The sequence below is a fragment of the Cynocephalus volans genome, chromosome 7 (assembly GCF_027409185.1).
Source record: "Cynocephalus volans isolate mCynVol1 chromosome 7, mCynVol1.pri, whole genome shotgun sequence".
Classification (NCBI taxonomy): domain Eukaryota; kingdom Metazoa; phylum Chordata; class Mammalia; order Dermoptera; family Cynocephalidae; genus Cynocephalus; species Cynocephalus volans.
This window is the reverse complement of record NC_084466.1, coordinates 115,938,116-115,960,175: the sequence shown is the minus strand read 5'-3', so window position 1 is coordinate 115,960,175 and position 22,060 is coordinate 115,938,116. Positions and strand designations below refer to the sequence as shown.

General features: G+C 38.1%; 2 protein-coding genes across 3 annotated transcripts in view; one reads left to right on the top strand and one right to left on the bottom strand.

Moving 5' to 3' along the window:
• Window positions 1-22,060, top strand: part of PRKG1 (protein kinase cGMP-dependent 1) — a 1,297,492-nt gene that overhangs the window by 680,032 nt on the left and 595,400 nt on the right. The gene's annotated exons all lie outside the window — the stretch shown is intronic.
• Window positions 10,764-14,486, bottom strand: CSTF2T (cleavage stimulation factor subunit 2 tau variant). The gene has a single exon (XM_063102317.1). The coding sequence runs from the start codon at window positions 14,430-14,432 to the stop codon at window positions 12,588-12,590; it is 1,845 nt and encodes a 614-aa protein (XP_062958387.1). The 5' UTR covers window positions 14,433-14,486; the 3' UTR covers window positions 10,764-12,587.

Sequence of the window (22,060 nt, the reverse complement as noted above, 5' to 3'; positions counted from 1 at the left end):
GGCACTGGGGATGTAGACCTCGCCTTATCTCCTGCTACTTCTTTGTATTCCCCATGTCACCAAACCCAATATATAGTTCTCTTACAGTGCTGTGTTAATTCCAGCATCTTAGTTCATGCAAGTCCTCTGCTCACAATGTCCCCTCCCTAACTCCTTTGAATCTTCAAAACTCAGTTCTATTCCAAGAAAACTTCCCTGATCACTTATAAATTCAGATTCTCCTTAATAGTACTACAGTGCTTTAGTACTCTGCACACCCCTCTAATTTGGGGACTCTCCCCTTCTAGACTGTCTAACCTCCTTGAAGACAAAGCATGTCCTCGTAGTCTACCTGTCTACCTGGGACAAAGTAGACATTAAGTACATGTAAAATCAAGAAGAGCAGTAAAACCGAAGATCCAGTTTTACTGAATCTTCATTGCTTATAACATGGTGAGCATTAGAAAAATGTATACTAAGAGAAAAGTGAACAAAATTATACAGTTACATGCCTGTTCCATGTGTTTTGAGTGCTACATATTATGTAAGAATCTATTAAAAATGAGGTGGTATATTTATTTATCCTAGTACATGGGCACTTGTTGTTAATGCTGTAAATCAGTGATGGAATTGCTTAGTTAATTGATCCAGCTATGATTTCAAACCATTACTTAAAATGATATCTAGTCATAAAATAACTTACATCCTCTATATCTATGCTACCCACTATGGTAGCTGCTAGCCATGTGTGGCAGCTAATTAATTAACTAGTTAATTTTGAATAAATTTTAAAATTCAGTTCTTAAGTCTTGACAGGTTGAGTTTTCAATAGTTACATGTGGCTAGTGGATGCCATATCAGAAACACAGGTATAAAATATTAAATTTAAGTTAATTAGATAGTGATAGGTTCATAAACTGGAAATTTACCCTCTTTATCTTTATTTTTCATAAGTAAAAATTTGAAAGAAATACAGCAATAAAAAGTAAATACTTTCAAAACATGATGACTGCTTTTACGTAAATCTGCTTATAGAAATCAAAAAGTATTTGCTAAATTAACACCAAGTAAATGTGAAGGAAGAATATACTCATTAGGAGCTTCTAAAAAGAACTCACATTCCACTAAAAGAAGAACATCCCTCATATTGAATTTCAGTGTAATTCAGAATTGTGGTAGTTTCCAAGTTTTGAGAAAATAAGCATAATTAAAGAATTTGTTACTTTAACATTCTTCACTTGAGCTGGTAGTTATTTACAAAAGCTTTTTGCGATACATGTAATTTTGCAGGCCCATTTTCTTAAGTCAGGTTCAAAAACACTAGATATGTGTAAAACACAGTACTAAATGAGAACTAGTTAAATCCTAACATTTTGATCCACTTATTCCAAAAACTTTAATTGATACTATAGCATGGTGTGTGCCATCTTTGAAAGAAGGAAGAAAGGGCTGAGTTGTGTGAGAACACCTCATTCATAAAACAAACATTTGAGATACATGTGCCCTATACATTATAACACATAATGCAAATACTTCCTCAAAGTTTTTTTTTTTTTTTTTTTTGTGACTGGTAAGGGGATCGTAACCCTTGGCTTGGTGTTGCCTGCACCACGCTCAGCCAGTGAGCGCACCGGCCATCCCTATATAGGATCCAAACCCGCGGCCTCAGTGCTCCCAGCACCGCACTCTCCCGAGTGAGCCACGGGGTCGGCCCCTTCCTCAAAGTTTTTTATTGGGTTATTAAAATTTGTCTTAGATAGAGGAAACACACTTTTGAAAATGTATCCTTTATTATAGTGGATAAAGCTATAGGAAATAGAAATATATAAGCCATAAAAGTTCAAGCTAGATAAAATCCTGATACCATTTCTATTCGTTTGTCTGAAATATGGTTTCAGGAGCTTGAAACCTCTGGGGTCAAACAGAGTCAGCTCTTAGAAGGTTTTTCAACATAAGATTGCCTTCACTGTTGTCAACTCTGTGTTAGATTTCTTCTTGTACAAAATACAGCTTTACTAAACAAGGAAATATAAGGAAAGCAATAAAGGACAAAGGTGACATTTTTCTTCCCCTGCCCAGATCTTACAGATATAATGGTCCTCCAACACATGGACCAGACCACTCTAGTTTAAAATTCCTCCTTCTCTGGTTACATACCTTTCTTGGAGATTTTTTCTTTCCTCTCTGGAAAGGAGGTCTTCATAGCTGGGCCGATTCCTTCCTTCCTCTACCCCTCTCTTTTCTTCATAGAGCCCAAAGAAACAAACAGAGCTGGCTCATGTTTTATGTTGCTCTAATGGTCTCCAGGTCATTTTACATTTTTAGGAATAGTATCAATAGCTACCACATGTTATATATCAAGAGCTTATTATATGTAGTCATAGTGCAAAGTGTGTTATCAAACAGTCCTCTCAACTACCCAAGAGGTATTAGCCCAGTGTACAGATTTTGAGAAGTGGAGGTATAGAAACAAGTAACAGAAGTAGTATGTGCTAGAGCCAGAATTTGAACACAGGCAGAGACTAAGCTCTTTTTTATAACATGGTATTGCCTCCTGGGAAAAGCACCCTCAGTTACCTTCAGATTCGACAAATGGCCTCATAACTATAAACCATGAAAATGACTACCTACCTTTTCTGAAAAGGTATAAGAATATCATTGAAAACCCTTACTTCTACTACTGCAACTTGACTCCTCTTATTCCACACCAGTTCTTAAATCACAGAATTTCTGTCATGTTTTAGAGACTCTGTCATCTGATTATTTGCTTATCTACAGTAGAAATGCTGAAATCATGAAACATAATTATTTTTATTTGCTTATTTTATTTATAGTAAATAGATCACAAGGAATAGACATTTCTCCAAAGAAGCTGTACAAATAGCCAATAAGCACATGAAAAGGTGTTAAATATCACTGGCTATCAAGGAAATGCAAATCAAAATCACAAGGAGATATTATTTTACATACATTTGGACAGCTATAATGAAAGAGAAAATAGTAAGTGTTGACAAAGGTGTGGAGAAACTGGGACCTTCATTTGCTGTTGGTGAGAATGTGAAATGGTGCAGCCACTTTGGAAGACAGTCTGACAATTCCTCTAAAGATTAACATAAAGTTGTATTATATAGCAATCTACTTCTAGGTATAGTATATAACTAAGAAAAAATGAAAACATGTGCACACAAAAACTTGCACACAAATGTTGATAGAATGTTCATAGAAGCCAAAATGATCATAATAGCCAAAAAGTGGAAACTACACAAATATCAATCAACTGGTGAATGGATAAATAAAATGTGGCATGCTGGTATCAATATGATGGAATATTATTTGACAAAGATGCTACAGCATGGATGAATCTCGAAAACACTATGCTAAGTGAGAGAATCTAGTCATAGAAGACCGCATATTGTATGATTCCATTTATGTGAAATGTCCAGAATATCTATAGAGACAGAAAGTAGATCGGCCTAGGGCTGAAGGTAGGAGAGTCAAGGTGGGTAGTGAGTACTAATAATTGCAGGGTTTCTTTTTTGGAATGATGTTCTAAATTTAGGTTATGGTGATGGTTACACAAATGTGACTATACTAAAAACCATTGCATTATATGCTTTCAATGGGTGAATTTTATGGTATGTAATTTACATGTCAATAACAATATGAAAAATAGATCACAGGATTGTTTAAATATTAACTAGAACTATGCAAAAAATATTTAGTTTTATAGATTTTTAATAAATAATCTATTGTTATTCCATATAAATATGTTTCATTCTAAGTTTTGTTTTTCATTGCTCTCTATTCTCCCAAAGCCTAGGTCTAGTACTTGGTTCTTGGGAGAAAAAAAATATGTAAGGACAAAACTATTTTATGAAATCACCTTTTCTAGACCTGTGATGACCCTCTTCACTTAGTGAAAATAATGCCTGATGTTCCTTCACATTCAGCTCCTGTTGTGGATACTGTTATACCCTCTTACTAGCTCCTTCTTAAAGCAGCATGATATAATGAGGAGAGTAAAGACTTGGGAGTCAAACAAACTGGGGTTCAGGGGTGCCTCTGCTTCCTATAAGCTGTGTGACTCAGAGAAAATAGTGGACTTCTCAGAGCATATTTCTTTACATTTCTCCCAGATTTTAGTAAAATTAGAAATGATGCATGTCCAGTACCTGGCATTTAGTAGGGTCTGGATAGATGCTGTTTATATATTACCCATGACCTCATTTTCCAGAAGATGTCATAGAACTTATAACTGGCATCTGTGTTAGTTCTGCACTTGATCATAGCCAAAAGGCTGTGAAGCAATTGAATTAGTTCTGGGACCTGAAAGTGCCTTGCTACTACTTCCCTCCCTCAAAACAAATATCTCCCTTACCCCCAGTCTTGTGGCTGATGTCTGGAATTCCACTATTGTAGTCTTCCATCAACTGAAAATATTTGATTACTATGTAAATAAAAATGCCTATTGGAATAGAAAATATTTAAGCAATTGTATTTCATGTCTATATCAACATAAGCAATTTTTTCTTCCTCATTAAAACTAAACAAAGAAAGCATTAGTGGTGGGGAAGATGAGACCCAGAAGACTTCCTGGGTGCCTGATGAGCCTGAGAGGGCACCTGGTGCTCGGGGTGGCCAGCTGTGATCTTACACGTGGATCAGGTCTGTATTTTTTGGGGGGAGAACTAGTGAAAAAAAAAATAAGTTAAACCCTCCCTCCCTTATTCCTTCCTTTCTCCCTTGAAGAGTGAAATTTTACTGAAACACCACTTCCCAACCCTGTTCACATTTGTACAACTTCATCACACTGTAGGCCCTGACAGGAGATCAGTTTCGCAGTCCTGCGTGGCTGGCACTGGCTGAGTCAGTAAACAGCTCATCGTCCTTCCTCCCTCCCCCTCTTGTGACTAATCCTGGGTGAATGGTGGAATGGACAGGAGATGCAGAAAAACCTCTTTTCTCCTGCATCCAGAATAATTCAGCTCTAATTCCTCAGAAGGGACAGCTTTGGGCCATTTTATACCAGAGTTATTACTGGTCGAAGTATTAATGTCCCACCACCAGCACTAACCAGGGGGAAAATTGCTAAAACGTGTTTATCTGAAAACAATGACAACAAAATCCTCACCAACCAAAGATCCTATAAATCATCTCACTTCCAATTCACAAAACATTCTAATTAAGCACATTTGTTTCCCTTCTAGGCAAACTAAGCCCCAAATTAGGACTGGAATACAAGTAGTCTGAATACACATGAAAAGCAGAGATTCATTCATTTGCTCCCAGGTCACCTTCATAGCCTCACAGTGATGCTTTGATGTCATCATTTGAAAGACCTTGATTTGAATTTAAATTGTGGTTTGCTAGAAATGTTTTGAGTTCAATCACTTAAACCCAATGTAAAATTTTCTTTAAGAAAAAGACATTCTAATTTGCGTAATTTACAAATGTTGATTTGGTTAATTTGTACCCTTAATTGTGTTTAGGTTTAAAGACAGAGTTTAAAGACACAAATTGCAAATTGCTGCATAGAATTTTTGATACTATTTCCAATAAGTCTACTGAAAATAAATTAATAGAGCAAATGCTAGGCTGATCATTTTAACTGTTCTTGTTATATTGGGCCTTCCTTTTTGGTGGTTTAGAATATTTAGATTAGGTCTGAAGATGTTTTAGCAGCAGAATTCTGTTGAGGGTTTATTCTTACTGAATCACAAGCATACCGATTTTACTGTTTCAAGATTTCTTCTGTTGGCTAGATGGTAAGTTGTATAAGAGGTAAGTTGGGTGAGAGTTTGTTAGGAAGTATTCCTGGGTCACAGGGAGAAACACTTACAAACAGAAGTGTCATACCCTAACGTGAAGTCAGCTTCCTGTCTGGATAGTATGTCATACCAGAAGACAGACCGAGACTTGGGGGATTGGAGAACAATTCAGGTTTTATGAGATAATTTTTTACAAAAGGCGGCCTTTATCCCAGAGAGCCACTGCATGGCTGAAACAATTTTGGAAGTGTCATGTTTCTGGTGATAATCTGTAATAAATATAAATGTATTGTTTCTGTCAATTTGACATAGCTTTCTTTCCACTCCTGAAAAAAAAATTTAGGGGTATATCACACATTCAGGCTAAATGCACCCAAGTGTCTTTCCAAAACAACAATAATTTCAAGTATCGTATTTTATTTTAGGTTTCCCATTAGACCCAAATTTCATTCGATTATCTGTGTAGAAAAAGGATTTCTGTTATTCTGCTCATTTGTTCAATATGGCAAGAGCTGCCTACTGTATTTTCCTCAGACTGAGTAGGGATTTTTGCCAACTCTTGATCTCTGCCAATGAAGTGACGGTCAGTTGCGTAAGATAAAAATCCCTTCTACTTGTCACAATATTAATTTTTAAGGTCCTTTTTGGTTTTCACTTATTTCTCTTAGGATTAGTTTTTTTTAAATTTATTTTTTATTTTTGGCAACTGGCTAGTACGGGTATCCAAACCCCTGACCTTGGCATTCTAAGCACCGTGCTCTCCCAAGTGAGCTAACAGGCCAGCCCCCTTTTGGGATTAGTTTTAAGCAGTGCTTCTCAAGCTTTTATTTGCATGTGAGTTTCTGGGGATCTTATTAAAATGCAGATTCTGATTCAGCAAGTCTGGGGTGGAACTCCAGATTCTGTATTTTTGAGCAAAATTTTTGCCCAATTTTTACTTCCATAAATATGAGAATGAATGAGGGTTGGCATTTAAAACATATTCATTGTAGGCATGTGATTTCTAAACCTAGCAAACAGTGCAATGCAGATGATCCTTCAAAACAAAGATGATGCTTAATTGATGCTGGGAAACTACTGCAAGTACAGAGGTGAAAATGAGTTCAGTAAATTCAAGGAATTGAAGCCAAGCCCAATGTGGTTGTAGCAGTGAGTGAAGGGGCTAATTATAGTATGTGATGTGGTATAGGGAATAACCAAATTATTTAGGGTTTTATAGGATGTGGCAAGGATTTAGGATTTTATTTTAAGAGCAGTGTAAGCCATAAGAGATTTTATACGGGAAATAACATGATCTGATTAAGAGTTTTATTTTGTTTTGTTTTAAAATCACTGTGGCTGCCATGTGGAAATTACATAGTGGAACATTTTTAAAAATTAGTTAGCAACAGATAAAGAAATTTAAAAACTCTGTTTCACTATGTATAGTATATATATGTCCATTCTAGAACTGTTAACATTTAATATCATTCATCTATATTTATGATATATATTTTCTTTATTTCACATATTTTTGAATTGAAAAAGAGAATGTAGCTATTTTGGGTTAATACTTATTGAAAGCACAAAAAACTTGTGGGAGAAACATGGATTGGGTTAGCATCCTAGGACATTCCTTTGCACAGTATACTTCATGACAATCTGTGTAAATAAAAAATGCATCATGCTTTTTGTTTTTGTTTGCTCTGGGCTTTTTGTTTTGTTGGTGGTTGGTTTTTTAGAAATATACTGGCTGAGCCAGTTGCTGAACAAGTTTTTCTATTTCACATTTGTCAGATTAGACACTAATAATTTCAATTGAATCTTAGTAGCTGTTTTTTCATACAGAATAAAAGCAGGAGTTGTAAATTCAAAGTATTACAGGGACTGGCAGGTAATTGTGTGAATCAAACCTATTATAAGACTGCAGGGAGAGGTTGGGCCTGTGGCCAAATTGGAGAATATAGGCCACACCTAGAGGCATTCAAATTCAAAATTTTTAAGAAAATTGGGCCAGTCAAACAAAACAAATCTGCGTGCTCAATTGGCCCGTAAGCCACCAATTTAAGGTTCCCTGTCCAAAGATATTTAAAAATTCTAGGGGACAAAACTGATAAAATTGACGATGATTCTAGAGGTTTCAATGATATAACTTCTTTGTTGCTTAAAATAGATGATCTTTTTCTCTGATGATTGTCAAGTGTAAATAGATGAAATCATTTTGGATATAGGCTTAGCTAAAGGTAAAGAATATATTCTTTCAATAGACAATGATTGTGTTTAACTTCTAGAGCAAGGTTGGTGTCTGGAAATATCTTTAGACCTGCTTTATGTTGCTATATTGATTTAACATATGAACAAGAGTGACACTTAGAATGTAGAGTATGATTTTGTGAATGCTAAGGCATCAAGCAAGCCTTATACTGGCCTTTCCATTAAATTATTAATTCAAATTAAATCATTTTTAATGTAGTGTAAATTTTGAATGTTATTACAGTGAACCTTTAAGGTAAAAGAAATTGGGGACTGAGTTATAGCAAATGTACACTTTTCTGAGAAAGATTAATTTGAAACCATTAATTAATTTGAAGCCATTAATATCCAGGGAAAAATACTTGTACATAAGTAGATTCCTAAATTGGTGGAGGTTGCTTCATATTCACTTCAGGCAACAAGGTGAGGTAGGAGACTGATCAGTGGTTGCCAAGTACATCAATGTGGTCCATAGATTTTGCATTAGAATTATTAAGGAATATTTTTAATGTAAAAAGACAGAATTTTGATTAAAATAGCTTATTAAATGGAGACAAAATACTTGGAGGAAATGACTGGTTTCATTTCTTGATACCCAAGAGATTATCCAATCTACTTTTCGTGACAGACAAGTAACAAATCAGATATAATTTTTTTAAATGACCAACCTTTTTGACACATGATATTCATTTCAAATATCTGTAGATATTATACATATGAATCATAAATTAATTAATTATGGTTGAAATTATTGTGTATTTTGTTCTAAATCCTTGGTAATTATCTACCTTTGGGACCTAAATCAACTCCTCATTATAGAGTTGTCATTAACCGGAACATCTTGTTTCTTTTTCTAGGTAAATACAAGGGTACTTCAAAAACTTCATGATAAGATTAGTATTACCTTTCTATATTTCTATAAACTTTCTGAAGTACTTTCATATTTGGGTATTTTTATGTATAGAATTTAATAAGCACCAGGTTTGTTATTTTTGACGATACCCCAAATGTCACTTTTGACACAATGCATGCCCTCTAGTGACATGTTATATATTGTGGTAGAAAATATCAAGAAACATGATAGTTAATATCTCCTGAGAAAGGTAATTTGCAATACGAATATTTGTGAAAGTGGATTTTCAACCAATGGGGTAAACTTTGTTTCAGGGTTCATAAAAGCACATATTAAAAAATCTAGTTAAAATCTGAAATATGTAAGCATATTATACACCAATATCATATAATATTGGCAATATTAATAGGTCTTCATATCAATATTAAGTACATTTATTAATAGTCTTAATATATTAATACTCCCTTAACATGAATTAGTTCTTGACTATATGGCATTCTTAATAAGAGACTGATGAGAAAAGCAAGCTCCAACCAGAAGTCTGTCTAGAGATTAGCTGATAATATAAATCAAATGAGAGGCTGACATTCTCTTGTGAGACTGTGAGATGTAACTGATAATTCAGTTTCTCTGCCACAGTAAGGCTGTTGCACATAATTATCCTTAGACCTCATCAGACCTAAGAGAAAGACCTGTCACACCATAGGAAATTAGGTTCTGTGTGCTTAGTTAATGTCCCTTCACAGCATGGAAAAGCAAGAAGCTTTGCAAGCTGTGATTATATTAAGGATTAAAAAAAAAATGCTTTTCTACCATTAGAATTCCTAAATGCAGTTGAAACGTCATACACAATCTCACTTAGATTAACCTACTTTTGCCTGCAATTCACATTGGCTTATATCTTATCAAATACTCTTAAATCATAAGGCTTAGGAAATCAGCAGATGTTAAAACACATTGTCTGGTATTAATCATCAATAATATGAGGGGAAAGGCTAATCGGCAGGCATTGATTAAAATTGATCATTTCATAATCCCAAGAAACATATATTGCCCAAGAGAAGTAAGCCATAAAGAAGCATTTGCAATTAGTGTTTTACCCCACCATTTTAAATCTGTGATTTCATTTGTAGTCTACTAGGGAAAATGAATGATGCCAGGGATTGTAACCAATGACTATATAGCAAATCATGGAAAAGATTCTGATTGTAGCATGTTACTTGACTAATTTTTGCTATCAAATAAAATAAAGCTCTATACTTTCTACATCAATACTAGGACATTCAGATGTTGAAGTCAAAGTGAAGAGAACCTTAGTTTTATCAAACTAAAGCTGATTGCTTTTATCATCTGTTTCTAATTGATTTTCTAATGCAAATAGTTGTTATAGCTCATTTGTCCTGTGTTGAAACTAAATCCTTTTGGGGGACACTTACGTGCCCTTATGTTTTTTCCTCTTACACTGATGGGATGTTTTGTACTTCCCACCTGTGATTTTTGCTATAATGAATAGATGATGGGTAAAACAGTTCCTGTGTTGTTTGTGGTCTATTAGAAGTGGGAGTAGTAGGTAGAGGGTAAAAGTAAACATAGTGCATCGCAATATAACAAATGCTGTCAGTAATGAAGATACCTATAAGGTGCTCCTGAATTGCAGAGGGTTGCTCTGTGGGGAACATGATCAAAAGCCTAATAACTGAGTATCACCAAGATGTTGCTACTGATATCAGTCATAGGATAAATAGCACATCAAAGTCAATGGATCTAAGAAAGGAATTTCCATCCCTTCCTACAATTTCATTAGTTTTACCTTTTTCATTAAAAAAAAAAAAAAATCAGGCCCCATGTACATTTCTCAAGAATGAATGACTTTTGAGTAATGTATTCATTAAAAATAAACATATCAGATACTAAAGTCAGCCTTAATTGTATATTCTTTTTATTTAGTCTGCATTAAACAATGCAGACATTTTACTGCAACAAAGACCATAACATTTTATAGTTTTCACGGTTAGAGCCCTTCAGTGAAGCTTTGGGATAAAGCAACCAGAATTTCAAAGTAATCACGCCAACTCCGTGGCTTAGTATTAACCTGAACTATCACACATGTAATGGGGAGTTATCTTCTACAATATAGGGGAAGCATATAGAAAATATGAGAAAGTTAACATTATGAACAAGAACAAAACAGGAGTAGTAAACAAGAGCAAAGGGATAAAACCTTTGTAAAAAGAGAGTGAATTACCCATTTAAAATGGAAAATCTTTGCAAAGGGAAAATAACTCAATAAGTCACACCTCTCTCCTTGTGGTAAATATTTTTGCCTCTGTAACTAGATATTGGTTTCTCTTCTCCAGAGTGAGATTACCCGGTTACTTGGGAGTTTATGTGTCTGTTAATACACATAATACTTCTTGGTCTGCAATAAAAATGTTTGTGTCTATATTCTCAAGGCTTACAAATAATTAAGTAGCAGCTATAAAGGAAATGTGATAACCCCTACCTTCCTACTGATTTTTAAATTTGTCTCATGAGTATATATATTAGGACTAAATGGTTTTATTACTTGTAAAAAGTAAAGTGAGTAATAATTCAACTGAGTAGAGAATTCAGGCCATTAGAATACCTCTACCTACCAGAACCTCAATTATTCTGATAAGATGGTAAATGATGAAAAAAAAAAGTACATTATGAAATAAAAAATAATAATAAAATAAAAGTCATGTTAAATGTTATTGAGACTAAGATTTTTAACTCCTTTTTCTGGCTGACCATATGTACATCCTCTGCATATGGAAGCTAGTTGCCAGAAAACTTCATAGGAAACTTTACTGAATGAAACCTTTCACTATTTATGAAAAGCCCAAATACTCTGTATAGCTCATCCAATCAGCTGGTCCCTACACACTGATTTCTTGGAAGCATGTGAGAAAATTACTCAGATTCAGATTTAGGGCATAAAGACTAATGAGAAATGGGAAGGTACTGAGAGATTACTGGGTCTAATCAGAGCATACTTAAGTAACCTAGTTGATGTTAGAAGTGTCCCAGCAAAATCATCACACTCAGGTACTGACCAGAATATTGCTGGTCTCTGAAGAATGGGAAAAATGAAGCAACAACAAACCAGGTGCATTCCTTGATTTTTCAGATAACACAGATTTAGAACAAGTAATTCCAATATCACAAGTTTACCTCTAACATTTCAAAATAATTCCCAAACACTAAACACTTAACCTAATACAGCATTCTATTGCCCCCAAAATGGAATCTTTGTATTTTAAACAGCTTACCAAAAAATATATCTTATAATTTTGAGGTAAACTTTATTTTATTACACAACCAAAAATCTTAAACTATCTTAGTACACTACCATTTTAACAGGTCACCTTTTAGTCTTTCTATGCAGTTTTCACATAGTTTTACTTAATATTTTAAAAATGTAGTTAACATATTGTAGACACTTTAATATTGCTGCATAGTCTTTGTAATCTTATTTGATATAATCATGTTCAGAATTATTTTTGTATATATGCACAGTAACATAAAATGAACAAACCCATTCCTTCATCCCCTACCCTCAATTAAAAATAAAAAGGAAACAGAAAGAAATAAAAGGACAAGAAAAAATGAAATTAGATTCTAGGAAGAGGGAAACACTAATCATTCAAGTGTACAGAAGTCAGCTTTTTGCACCCATTCTCCATGCTACAGAATAAACTTTCTGAGACTACAGCCAAGTATTTTCTAAACCTTCAAGAAGCTCCAGTTGATTTCTGGATTTGTTCCTTTAAAATCAGGATGCTCTGCCTTTGCTCAGGAGGCAGCATGGCAATCTGATCTGCAGTCAGTTGAAGAACCTGCATGATCAAAGCTGCCTTTTCTTGATCCTGTGGAGTTACCTGGCTCTGCCCAGGACTAAAACCACTAGGCTGGCCTCCACCTTGCTTGCTTGCCCCCTGCATGCCTGCTCCTTGTATGCCCACTCCCTGTATGCCTGTCCCCTGCATTCCTCCTCCTTGTACACCTGCCCCCTGCATGCCTGCTCCTTGTATACCTGCCCCTTGAATGCCAGCTCCAGGATTCCCCACCCCTGAAATGCTTGGGACCTGTCTGGGTCCCTGAGGGCCACCTGCCCCTATATTAATGGGACCAGGGCCCTGGATTCCACCGGTCATAGGGCCTCTTGAACTGGGACCAGGGCCCCTCATCTCCAGTCCTCTTGCATCCATGCCTCTTGCTTCCATCCCTCTGGTTTCCATTGCACAGGTTTCCATTCCTCTTCTCTCCATTACTCGTGCCTCTAGGACCTCAGTTTCCATGGCTCGAGTCTCCATCCGAGAATCTCTACTACCTCTGCCATCCATAGGAAGACCCCTTTGATCTATCATGGGGCCTCTGGGCTCTCCAATTAGCAGTCTGGGATCTGCTAATGGCCCTCCCCTCATCTCATGTGAGGAAGGGCCACGGCTGTCATGACCAGCGGCATGGTGCATTGGGGGACCCTGATGGGGTGGGCCCAGAAAACCTCTGGGCTCTTCTCCAGTGACTGAAAGCAAAGTCCCTCCACGTGGGTCATTTGGAGCATCTCCTAACAGTCCCCGAGGAGGTAGGCCACCAGCAGTCATGGGTCCACGAGGTATAGGAGCTCTAGGATCTGACATCTGCACTTGTCCACGCTCTAAAGGCACTGGGCCAACCCCTGGCATTCCAACTTGGGGCTGCATTGCTCCCCCAGGAGTTAAGGAACCAGGCCCAGGCCCGGGAACTGCAGCTGGTATTGGCCCCGGAGCTGGAATTCCACCCTGTATAGGAGTCTGCATCAGAGGAGGAATATCCTTCACAGGTCTTCTAGTCAAATGCTGAGGCTGAGAGGCTGGAGGATTCTGCTGGTTCAGCAGAACATTAGGTCCTGGGCAGATCCCAGGCCCAGGCCCAGGAACAGGCCCCGGCCCCGGCCCAGGACCAGGGCCGGAGACCGACTGGGATTTGCCTGGGATCAGTGGTGTGACATGAATCTTGCGATGCAGAATTTTCAGAGCAATCTCTGGATCCATGATCCTCATTACTACTTGTGCTTGCAACAGCGCGTAAGCCAGTTGCGGGTTTTGAAGTAACATGTTTCGGGCTTCCTGGTGACTGTTTTGAACACAGAGCTTCATCTGCTTCATCAGCTCAAACATCTGCTCTGGGGGGAGACTGGCGACTGCTCGGGTAATCGACTCCGGCGCATCTTCCGGGTCGATGGGGTCCCCATAGGGTGAGTCAATAATGGGCGCTGCAGGCCCAAGGCTTTTTAGCTCCTCCTTATTCTTTTCACTGGCAGCATTGTCCACCCGAAGCGCTCTCCCACTGAACTCCCGCCCATTGAGGTTCCGCATGGCACTAAGCGCGGTCTCCTGGTCTTGGTACTCGCAGAAGCCATAACCCTTGGGTTTTCCCGTTTCTCTATCGTACACCAGCCGGAAACTGACAACAGAACCAACCTCCGAGAAAATGTCCTTTAACTGCTCCTCAGTCGCCTCATACGGAATGTTCCCCACGAACACGGAACGCAGTGATCGATCCATTGCCGGGTCTCTCACCGCCAAACTCGACATGATTCCGGTTGTGCACCCAGCGGAGAGCGGATTCTTCAAGAGTCGTCCTCTTGCGACCCACACTTCCGCTGAGCAACGGAAGCGGCTCTCAAAATCCGGACAGAAACCTAACCGATCCGCTTGAATCGTTCCGCTTCCCCACGGAATCTGCGTTTCTGTGTCTCACTAATTAACTGATGCTTTTCGCCTCTGATCCTTCGTGGTTCTGTCAGCTCGTTGTTAGTTAGACGCAGGATTCCTTTCCCATCTCTTATTCGGCAGACTTTCCCTGGCGCCCCGCCATTCAGGCTTGGTGCGCGTTAACCATAATAAAGATGGCCGCATAGACTTCACCATGGCAACTGGAAGAGGCCGCCTCTTGTCGTCAAGGGCGGTTTTGCTTCCGTTCGACTGGCGGGAAACCGCCAACCGAAAGCTGACGTAAATCTCATAACAGTTTCCCTTTATTATAGTATATTTAAGTTATATTTAAAATCACATTCCAGACTATGAGGCAATAGTGTAGTCGCTTCAAGGCAGAGTTGAGATTTGCCCCTTAAAATACGAAATAGCTCCTTTTTAGAAAAACATTTCTGGAAATTAACCGCTTAGAAATCCCAGCTGAAGGGCCGAGCCCGTGGCGCACCTGGTAGAGTGCTGCGCTGGGAGCGCGGCGACCCTCCCGCCGCGGGTTCGGATCCTATATAGGACTGACCGGTGCACTCACTGGCTGAGTGCCGGTCACGAAAAAACGACGAAAGGCCGATCCTTCTAGGGTCTTCTCTGTGCACGCAGGCAACGGTCGTACTATTGATAATATAATGGGGTTTTCCTTAATAATATTAACCGATTTTAATATTTGTGGTTAATAATAAATACCATGTTAGGCTTTAGAATATGGATTTATTAATTTAACCATGCTTATATTGTGAACATTTAGATTGGTTCTGATTTTTATCATAAACTGTGATGCAATGAGTCTACCACCTCTACTCTAAAGGGGAAAACAAATTGTAGTTGTTTCTCTTCTGCTGCTAGATTTGCAGGCAGAAGTCGAAACACATTCAGTGTGGGATTCCCAGCCCTGCCATTTGATGATGGCCCCGAAGCTTGGGGACGGCTAGGTAAATTGCCCAAGACCAAGCAGCCCCGCCATTTGTAAAGCCAGCTAGGCGTGAATCAGCGGCGGGCCAGGTGTCTGCAAGCTCCCTCCGAGCTCAGGACTGCAGCTAAGTGCCCTTTGACCCTGGCCACCCTCAGCACAACCCTGCTGACCCCCAAGCTGGATTCAGGCTGAAGAGGCAGCAAGACACTGTGACACCGGCCTCTTGCTCACAGTTGGGGGGTGGGGGGAAGGAGAGGTCCACCCTCTACACCCCATGCAGCTATGCCTCGTGGGACCCAGACTCCCCAGATTCTTCAGGGTGCAGAGAGGTAGGGCACCCAGGCCACCGTGTTGGGGTGCACATGGGCCCAGGCTGGGACCTAGGGAGCTCTGCAATCCCTAGTCCTCACCCTCCATGCCTGAAGTCCAGAGCATACCAAACTTGGGACCTAGGTATCCCCACTTCCCAGGCTCAACCTCCAGGGTGGAAATTGTAACGCACAGGGCACACACAGTCTCCACTTTCCAGTGCATGGAGGCCCTGAACCAGGCGTGCTGACCCTCCTTGCACCTTGATTCCTGGGAGCACTGGCCTGGGAAACAAGGCAGCCAGTCCATACTGAGGTGGGGGCCTGAGCACAGGACTCTCAGAATGGGAGAGGCAGCTATCTGCCTGCTCACTCCCGCTGGCTAGGGGTCCCCACCGGACCCAGAAGGTGCTGTTAGCACTGTCTCCACCCTGGTGCTCCCTCAGTGCCCTGGAATCACCCAGGGAATTGGGGTTAGAAGACACCCCCAAACTAATCCCGACCTCTCACCTATAGGTGACCTCTGGGTGGAGGCTGAGGGACTAAGGAGGAGCCCCTCTCCCCGTCCATAGGGTTTCCCCTCCATCTGCCCCTTAGTGGTTCCTAGCCATCTTCAAGGACTTAAGTCAGTACTTGCCAGAAGTTGGGCTGGCCAGTTAGTTCAGTTGGTTAGAGTGCAACTTTATCACACCGAGATCATGGGTTTGGATCTCCTTACTGAACAGCCATCAAAAAAAAATATTTGCCAGAAGTTACTCAAAAAGAAAAAATAAATAAATAAATAAATAAATAAAATAAATCTTACCCAAGTTGGTTTGGCATAGCTCTAGAGCTGCACTGCTCTATAGGGTAGCCACTAGCCACGTGTATTGAGAAGTTGAAATGTAGCCAGTGTGATTGGGAATTGAGCATTGATTCCCCTATTCCCGAGCCTATGCCAATCATTTTATTCTAGATACTCCTTTTGAGGGGATTATGGAACTTTAAGTTTCAGCAAAAAAAGTTGTATGATGTATCTTGAATCCAATGAATAAATTCGAAATGAGTATGATGTTCTAGCTACAAATAAGACAAGGCATCCGTTCACACCCAAATGTTTTAATAGTTCCTTAAAACAATCTTGGGCATAGCTGTTCATCCAAGACACGTGACAACTTATATCAGCAAGTGATAACGTGTACTAATATCACCTAATATTCTTGCTGTGCCAAAGAAACAGAATGGCCACCTAGTAGTATTAGCGTTGCTTTCTCCTCCTGAAATTGTTTCATTGGGGCAAGGGTGGAGGGAGTTGAAGATAGCATCATTTCAGAAAACTAAAAACAAAGCCATTTATTTCCTTTTCATACCATCCCCTTTCAAAGAGAAACCATGCCTTTTTGACACACATTCTGTCAAGGACAACTTAAACATTGACTGTATGTATAATTGTGCGTATATTAAATGTAGTAATCATGAGGATGGTAATAGGCTATATTAGAATAAATTGTAAAATTCAGAAAAGGTTGTACAGCTTATCTGACAAGTTTCTTTACTGCTGTTGCTGATAGTGTCTACACCAGTGGTCCTCACACTTTAGCATGCACCAGAACCACCTGCAGCCACGGCTTGTTAAGTTGAATTCTGATTCTGAAGGTCTGGAGAATTTGTGTTTCTAACAAGTTCTCAGGTGATGCTGATCTGCTGGTCTGGGGACCTTTAGGAATCATTGGTTGAAGGGATTTGAAGTGATTTTTCTTCATTTGCATCAGGCCAAACTACACTTAGTACACTGTTAAAAGGTGTGAGTTATAAGGTGGTTTTTAAATATATATATATATATATATTAATTTTTCCTGCTGATTTAGTAGAGCTGCTACATGCTGATCCCATGCTGAAGATACCCTGTGCTCAAAGGTTGTGCACACAGTAGCTGAGAAACTCTAGGGACAAACAAGAACGGAGAAGCTATGACTATAGTGTGTGCTATTTGTCACAGGCTTTCCATGTTCTCTTTTGTCCCCCTATTCCAAACTAGAAGAACGGTTTTATATGTCTCCCTTCATACAGGACCAGTGTGATTCAGCGTGGAACTTGAATCCCATGATATGCAAACTAATATTTATTATCTGAATGGCCCAGAATCATCAAAAATTCTTAGGAACCTATATACATTTCCTGGTACTAATACATAGTTCTCATACTTATAGATCTAAATTGGAAGAAAATCCACTATACTGATTTATTTTTTATTCTCGTAAAGTTTAAACTTTAGATATGTATAACATGGCATACATTCCGAAGGACAATGTGCATGGCATATTGTATGTTCAGGTGTTGATTCTTTCAATAAATAAAAATATCAAATATACTAAGAAGGATTTTTAAACAAACACTCAAGGGCATATATGGCCAAATGAGGGCTGTCCATCAAATTAATCACCTTCAAAAACTATAAACTTAATCCATTGTTCAAAATGATTTTTAAACTTCTACCCTGAAATTTTGGGGGCCTCCATTTACATCATACTAGGAAATTGGTGTCTTAGCTTAAAAGTATAACTCGTTTTCAAAAATGAGCAGAATTATGCAACTGAATCACCCAATTTTCTGACCAGATTTGGCAAAAATATGACATTTAGCTATTTCCTAATATTAAACCTTACATTTGAAAAAAAAAAAAAATGGCACCAGCCTGTGGCTCACTCAGGAGAGTGTGGTGCTGATAACACCGAGGCCACAGGTTCGGATCCCATATACGGATGGCCGGTTTGCTCACTGGGAGAGTGTGGTGCTGACAACACCAAGTCAAGGGTTAAGATCCCCTTACCGGTCATCTTTTAGAAAAAAATTTAAAAAAAAAATAAACCTTACATTTGAGTATAAAAATTCTATAGACTTTGAGGGTTTTAAAAATTATCATTGATTAAGGAGACAAATTTCAAAGAGAGGTGCTAAAAATATTTTGAGCAATTGTATGCATTTTTAAAATTATGGATGGAGCCTTCAAGGAATAGCTTAAATATGCTTGTCTACAAAGTTTTCCCTAATCTTTCTCCCTCTTCCTCTAGGTTAAAAGTAATTTTATTTTCCTTCGATTATAAACTATTTCTTATTTGTACCTTTCAATGATAATAACTCTTTTACCTTTTAGGAGAATTGTGATTTTCCTTCTGAACTATAAAATCATTCAGAGAAAGAGCTAGGTTCTCCTTTATCAATTAACAGTGTGCCTTATATTTATTATTTCATTTCATAGATATTTAATCCAAGCACTGTCAACACAGCAGTAAAAAGGACAGTCTACTAAAACAGAAGTAGTGGTCTCTAATTGTGATCCCTGGACCAGTAGCATTAGCATAACCTGGAAACATCTCAGAAATGCACAATTTGGGGCCCTAGTCTAAAACTATTGCATTGGAAACACAAAAATCTGTTTAACAAGATCTTCAGGTAGTTCTAATGCAGGCTCAAGTTTGAGAACCACTAGACTACAAGGAGACTATCATAGCATAAGTGGGTAGGTAGGTAGGTAGATATTTTGTCTTCACCTCTGTTTCCTCAACACCTAGGATAGAGCTTAGATACTCATTATGTATTTGTGGAATGAATGATTGGAAGGAAGTGTCCTTAGAGTTTGCTAATCCACAAACCCATTTTACCCAGGAGGAAACTTGTGGCACTACATACAATGCCTCAATTCAGAGAAAAGACCTGCTGTCAAGACCCCTGTCATTTTATTTCTAGGTCAGTGATAGTTTTTTCAGGTAACTATTTGATAAAATGATATGTAATGAAGCACGAAGAGATGCAAGAGAGTGATAATGCCCAGATCATCAAGGAAGGCTTCTAGATGGAAATAGGATTTTAGGGATGAGTTGCAATCTAGTATAGACCAACAGAAGATGAAGGGAATAAGCCAGGAGCTGGGAATATCCAAGACATGAAATTGAGACCTGGTGTTTTTGATGCCCTCAGAGGTAACTGATAGAGGGTTGGTAAATAATGTCATAAGAGATTGGCTTCTGGGACAGATTATAAAAGATTTTGAAAATCAGATTCATGAATCTAAACTTGATGTGAGAGTCAGTCGGCTTTCTTCCTTTTCTTCCCCCCAGAAACATGAACATAGAATAATAATGGCAGAGCCTTAAGAATGCCAATTTTATCTAATCCTTTCCCATAATGTATATTTTTTTATTTGCACCTGGGCTCTGCCATACATGATCTGTGTTTTCTAAGTCCTAGCTTTTGTTATACAATCCCTTTGTCAGGATGCCCTCTTTTCTCTCTTCTTCTTCTCATTCTCCCATGTCTAAATACTTTTGGTTCTTCAATGTTTACCTCAAAGACTTTCCTTTTAGAGTAGAGCTTAGGTTTGGTACCCATTTTCTTCCATCTTGTAATAGAGATATTAATATTCTAGTATAATCACTTAAGCACAGAACATATATCTGATGTAAATTTTTCACAGTGCCTAGTTCAATGCCTTTTATATTCTAAGCACTCACTAAATAGTTTTAAAATCAATGGAAGATCATCTTGCAGTAACAGAATGTTATATATTAACTAAATGTCAATTCAGTGCTTTTAGCTTAGAAAATACTTTTCTTTAGCTTCCCACATCTGGTCTTGACAATAATCATTTGAGGTACATATAATTATATCCTGATTTTAAAGATGTAGAAACTCAGAGAATTATTACATAGAACTTTACCTAACAACGGACTCACTCAAAATACAGATACTATTCATAAAGGCTAACTCTGAGTACTTAATAGGGAGGAGGTTCTTTGATAAATACTTTATATAATATTTAATCCTTTCAACAGCGCTTCTAAGATAGGTAGTCATAATATCTCAATTTATAGCTAAGGGAACAGAGGCACAGAGAAGTTAACTAGTGTACCCATGTTAACTGGCAGGGCCAGGATTTGAACACACATCATTTTATACAAGAAATAAAGCTTGAAAATTATTTTTCTATTAAATGAGTTGCCCCAGAATATATATCTAAGCAAGTGACAGAGCTACAGCCTGAAACCAGGTCTCCTGAATTTAAACTTCCTATTTCATAATTAGTACAGTAATCATGGGTATTGAGGCCTGCACACAGTCTCCCATGGCCTTTTTTCTGATTGTCTCTGAGTGCACCTAATTGCAATTTGACATCACAATCAGTGCTGTGGCAACAGATGGACTGTAAGGTATTAAGACTGAAGTAAATGAGAAAATGTTTCCTTTTTTAATTTACAGGGATGTAGTTAAACATAATATAAGGATTTTGAAAAGCATCCAGTTAGATAGGTAATGAATGCATTTTCCATAAAATGAAAAAGCCCCAATTATTCAAGCCCCAACTTAGGTTGGTCTGTAACATTTTCTCCCAAATTTTGAACGTATTTAATATGAAACAGTATAAATAAGAAAATATAGTAAATTTTATTTATTTAGACATAGGGTGAATCACTTTTATTAGCAAGATGCAGATTACATGAATTTGGGACTGCTGGGAATATGCCAGGCCAGGACTAAAGGATGGACAGAGCCAGATGTGCTCTCTAGTAGGGTTTGTGCGGTCCAACCTCATTTTTTTTTAATAGATGAAGAAAATGAGGCCCAGGGAAAGCAAAAAACCTTGACCAGGGCCAAATGCCCCAATCTAGATCTTCAGATTTTTCCATCCAATCTGGGCTCTCAGCACGTCTGAGGGGCAGCAGAGTGATCGGGTTAAGAGCATAGACTTTAATGCCAGAGAGACTTGGGTGGGATGTCCAGTTCAACAAGTGATTGTGTGGCCTTTGACAAATTACTTAACTTTTCTGTGTTTTCATTTCTGCATCTTATAAATGAAAATAATGTCTCCTCTATTGGATAGTTGTGTGAGATGCATATATATATATATATATATTTATTATTTGTATGACAGTTATTAATCTATATTTGTTATGTTGTAGTAGCATATGAAGCAGCATCTTAAGTGGAAAGAGATAAGTTTTTAAAAATTTTTTTATAATTTTAATTTGTTGATATACAATGTGGTTGATTATTGTGGCCCATTACCGAAACCTCCCTCCCTCTTCCCTCTCCCCCCTCCCACCTAGCAATGTCCTTTCTGTTTGCTTGTCGTATCAACTTCAAGGAATTGTAGATAAGTTTTAGTCTAATATTATTTATTTTGGGGTCTATTACCTTTATCTTTATAATTGAAGGAGTTGAACTTGATGAACTGATAATCTGTTGTCAGATATATTATT

Coding starts and splice junctions, on each gene's coding strand:
- CSTF2T (XM_063102317.1), bottom strand. CDS start 14,432: ATGTCGAGTTTGGCGGTGAGAGACCCGGCAATGGATCGATCACTGCGT.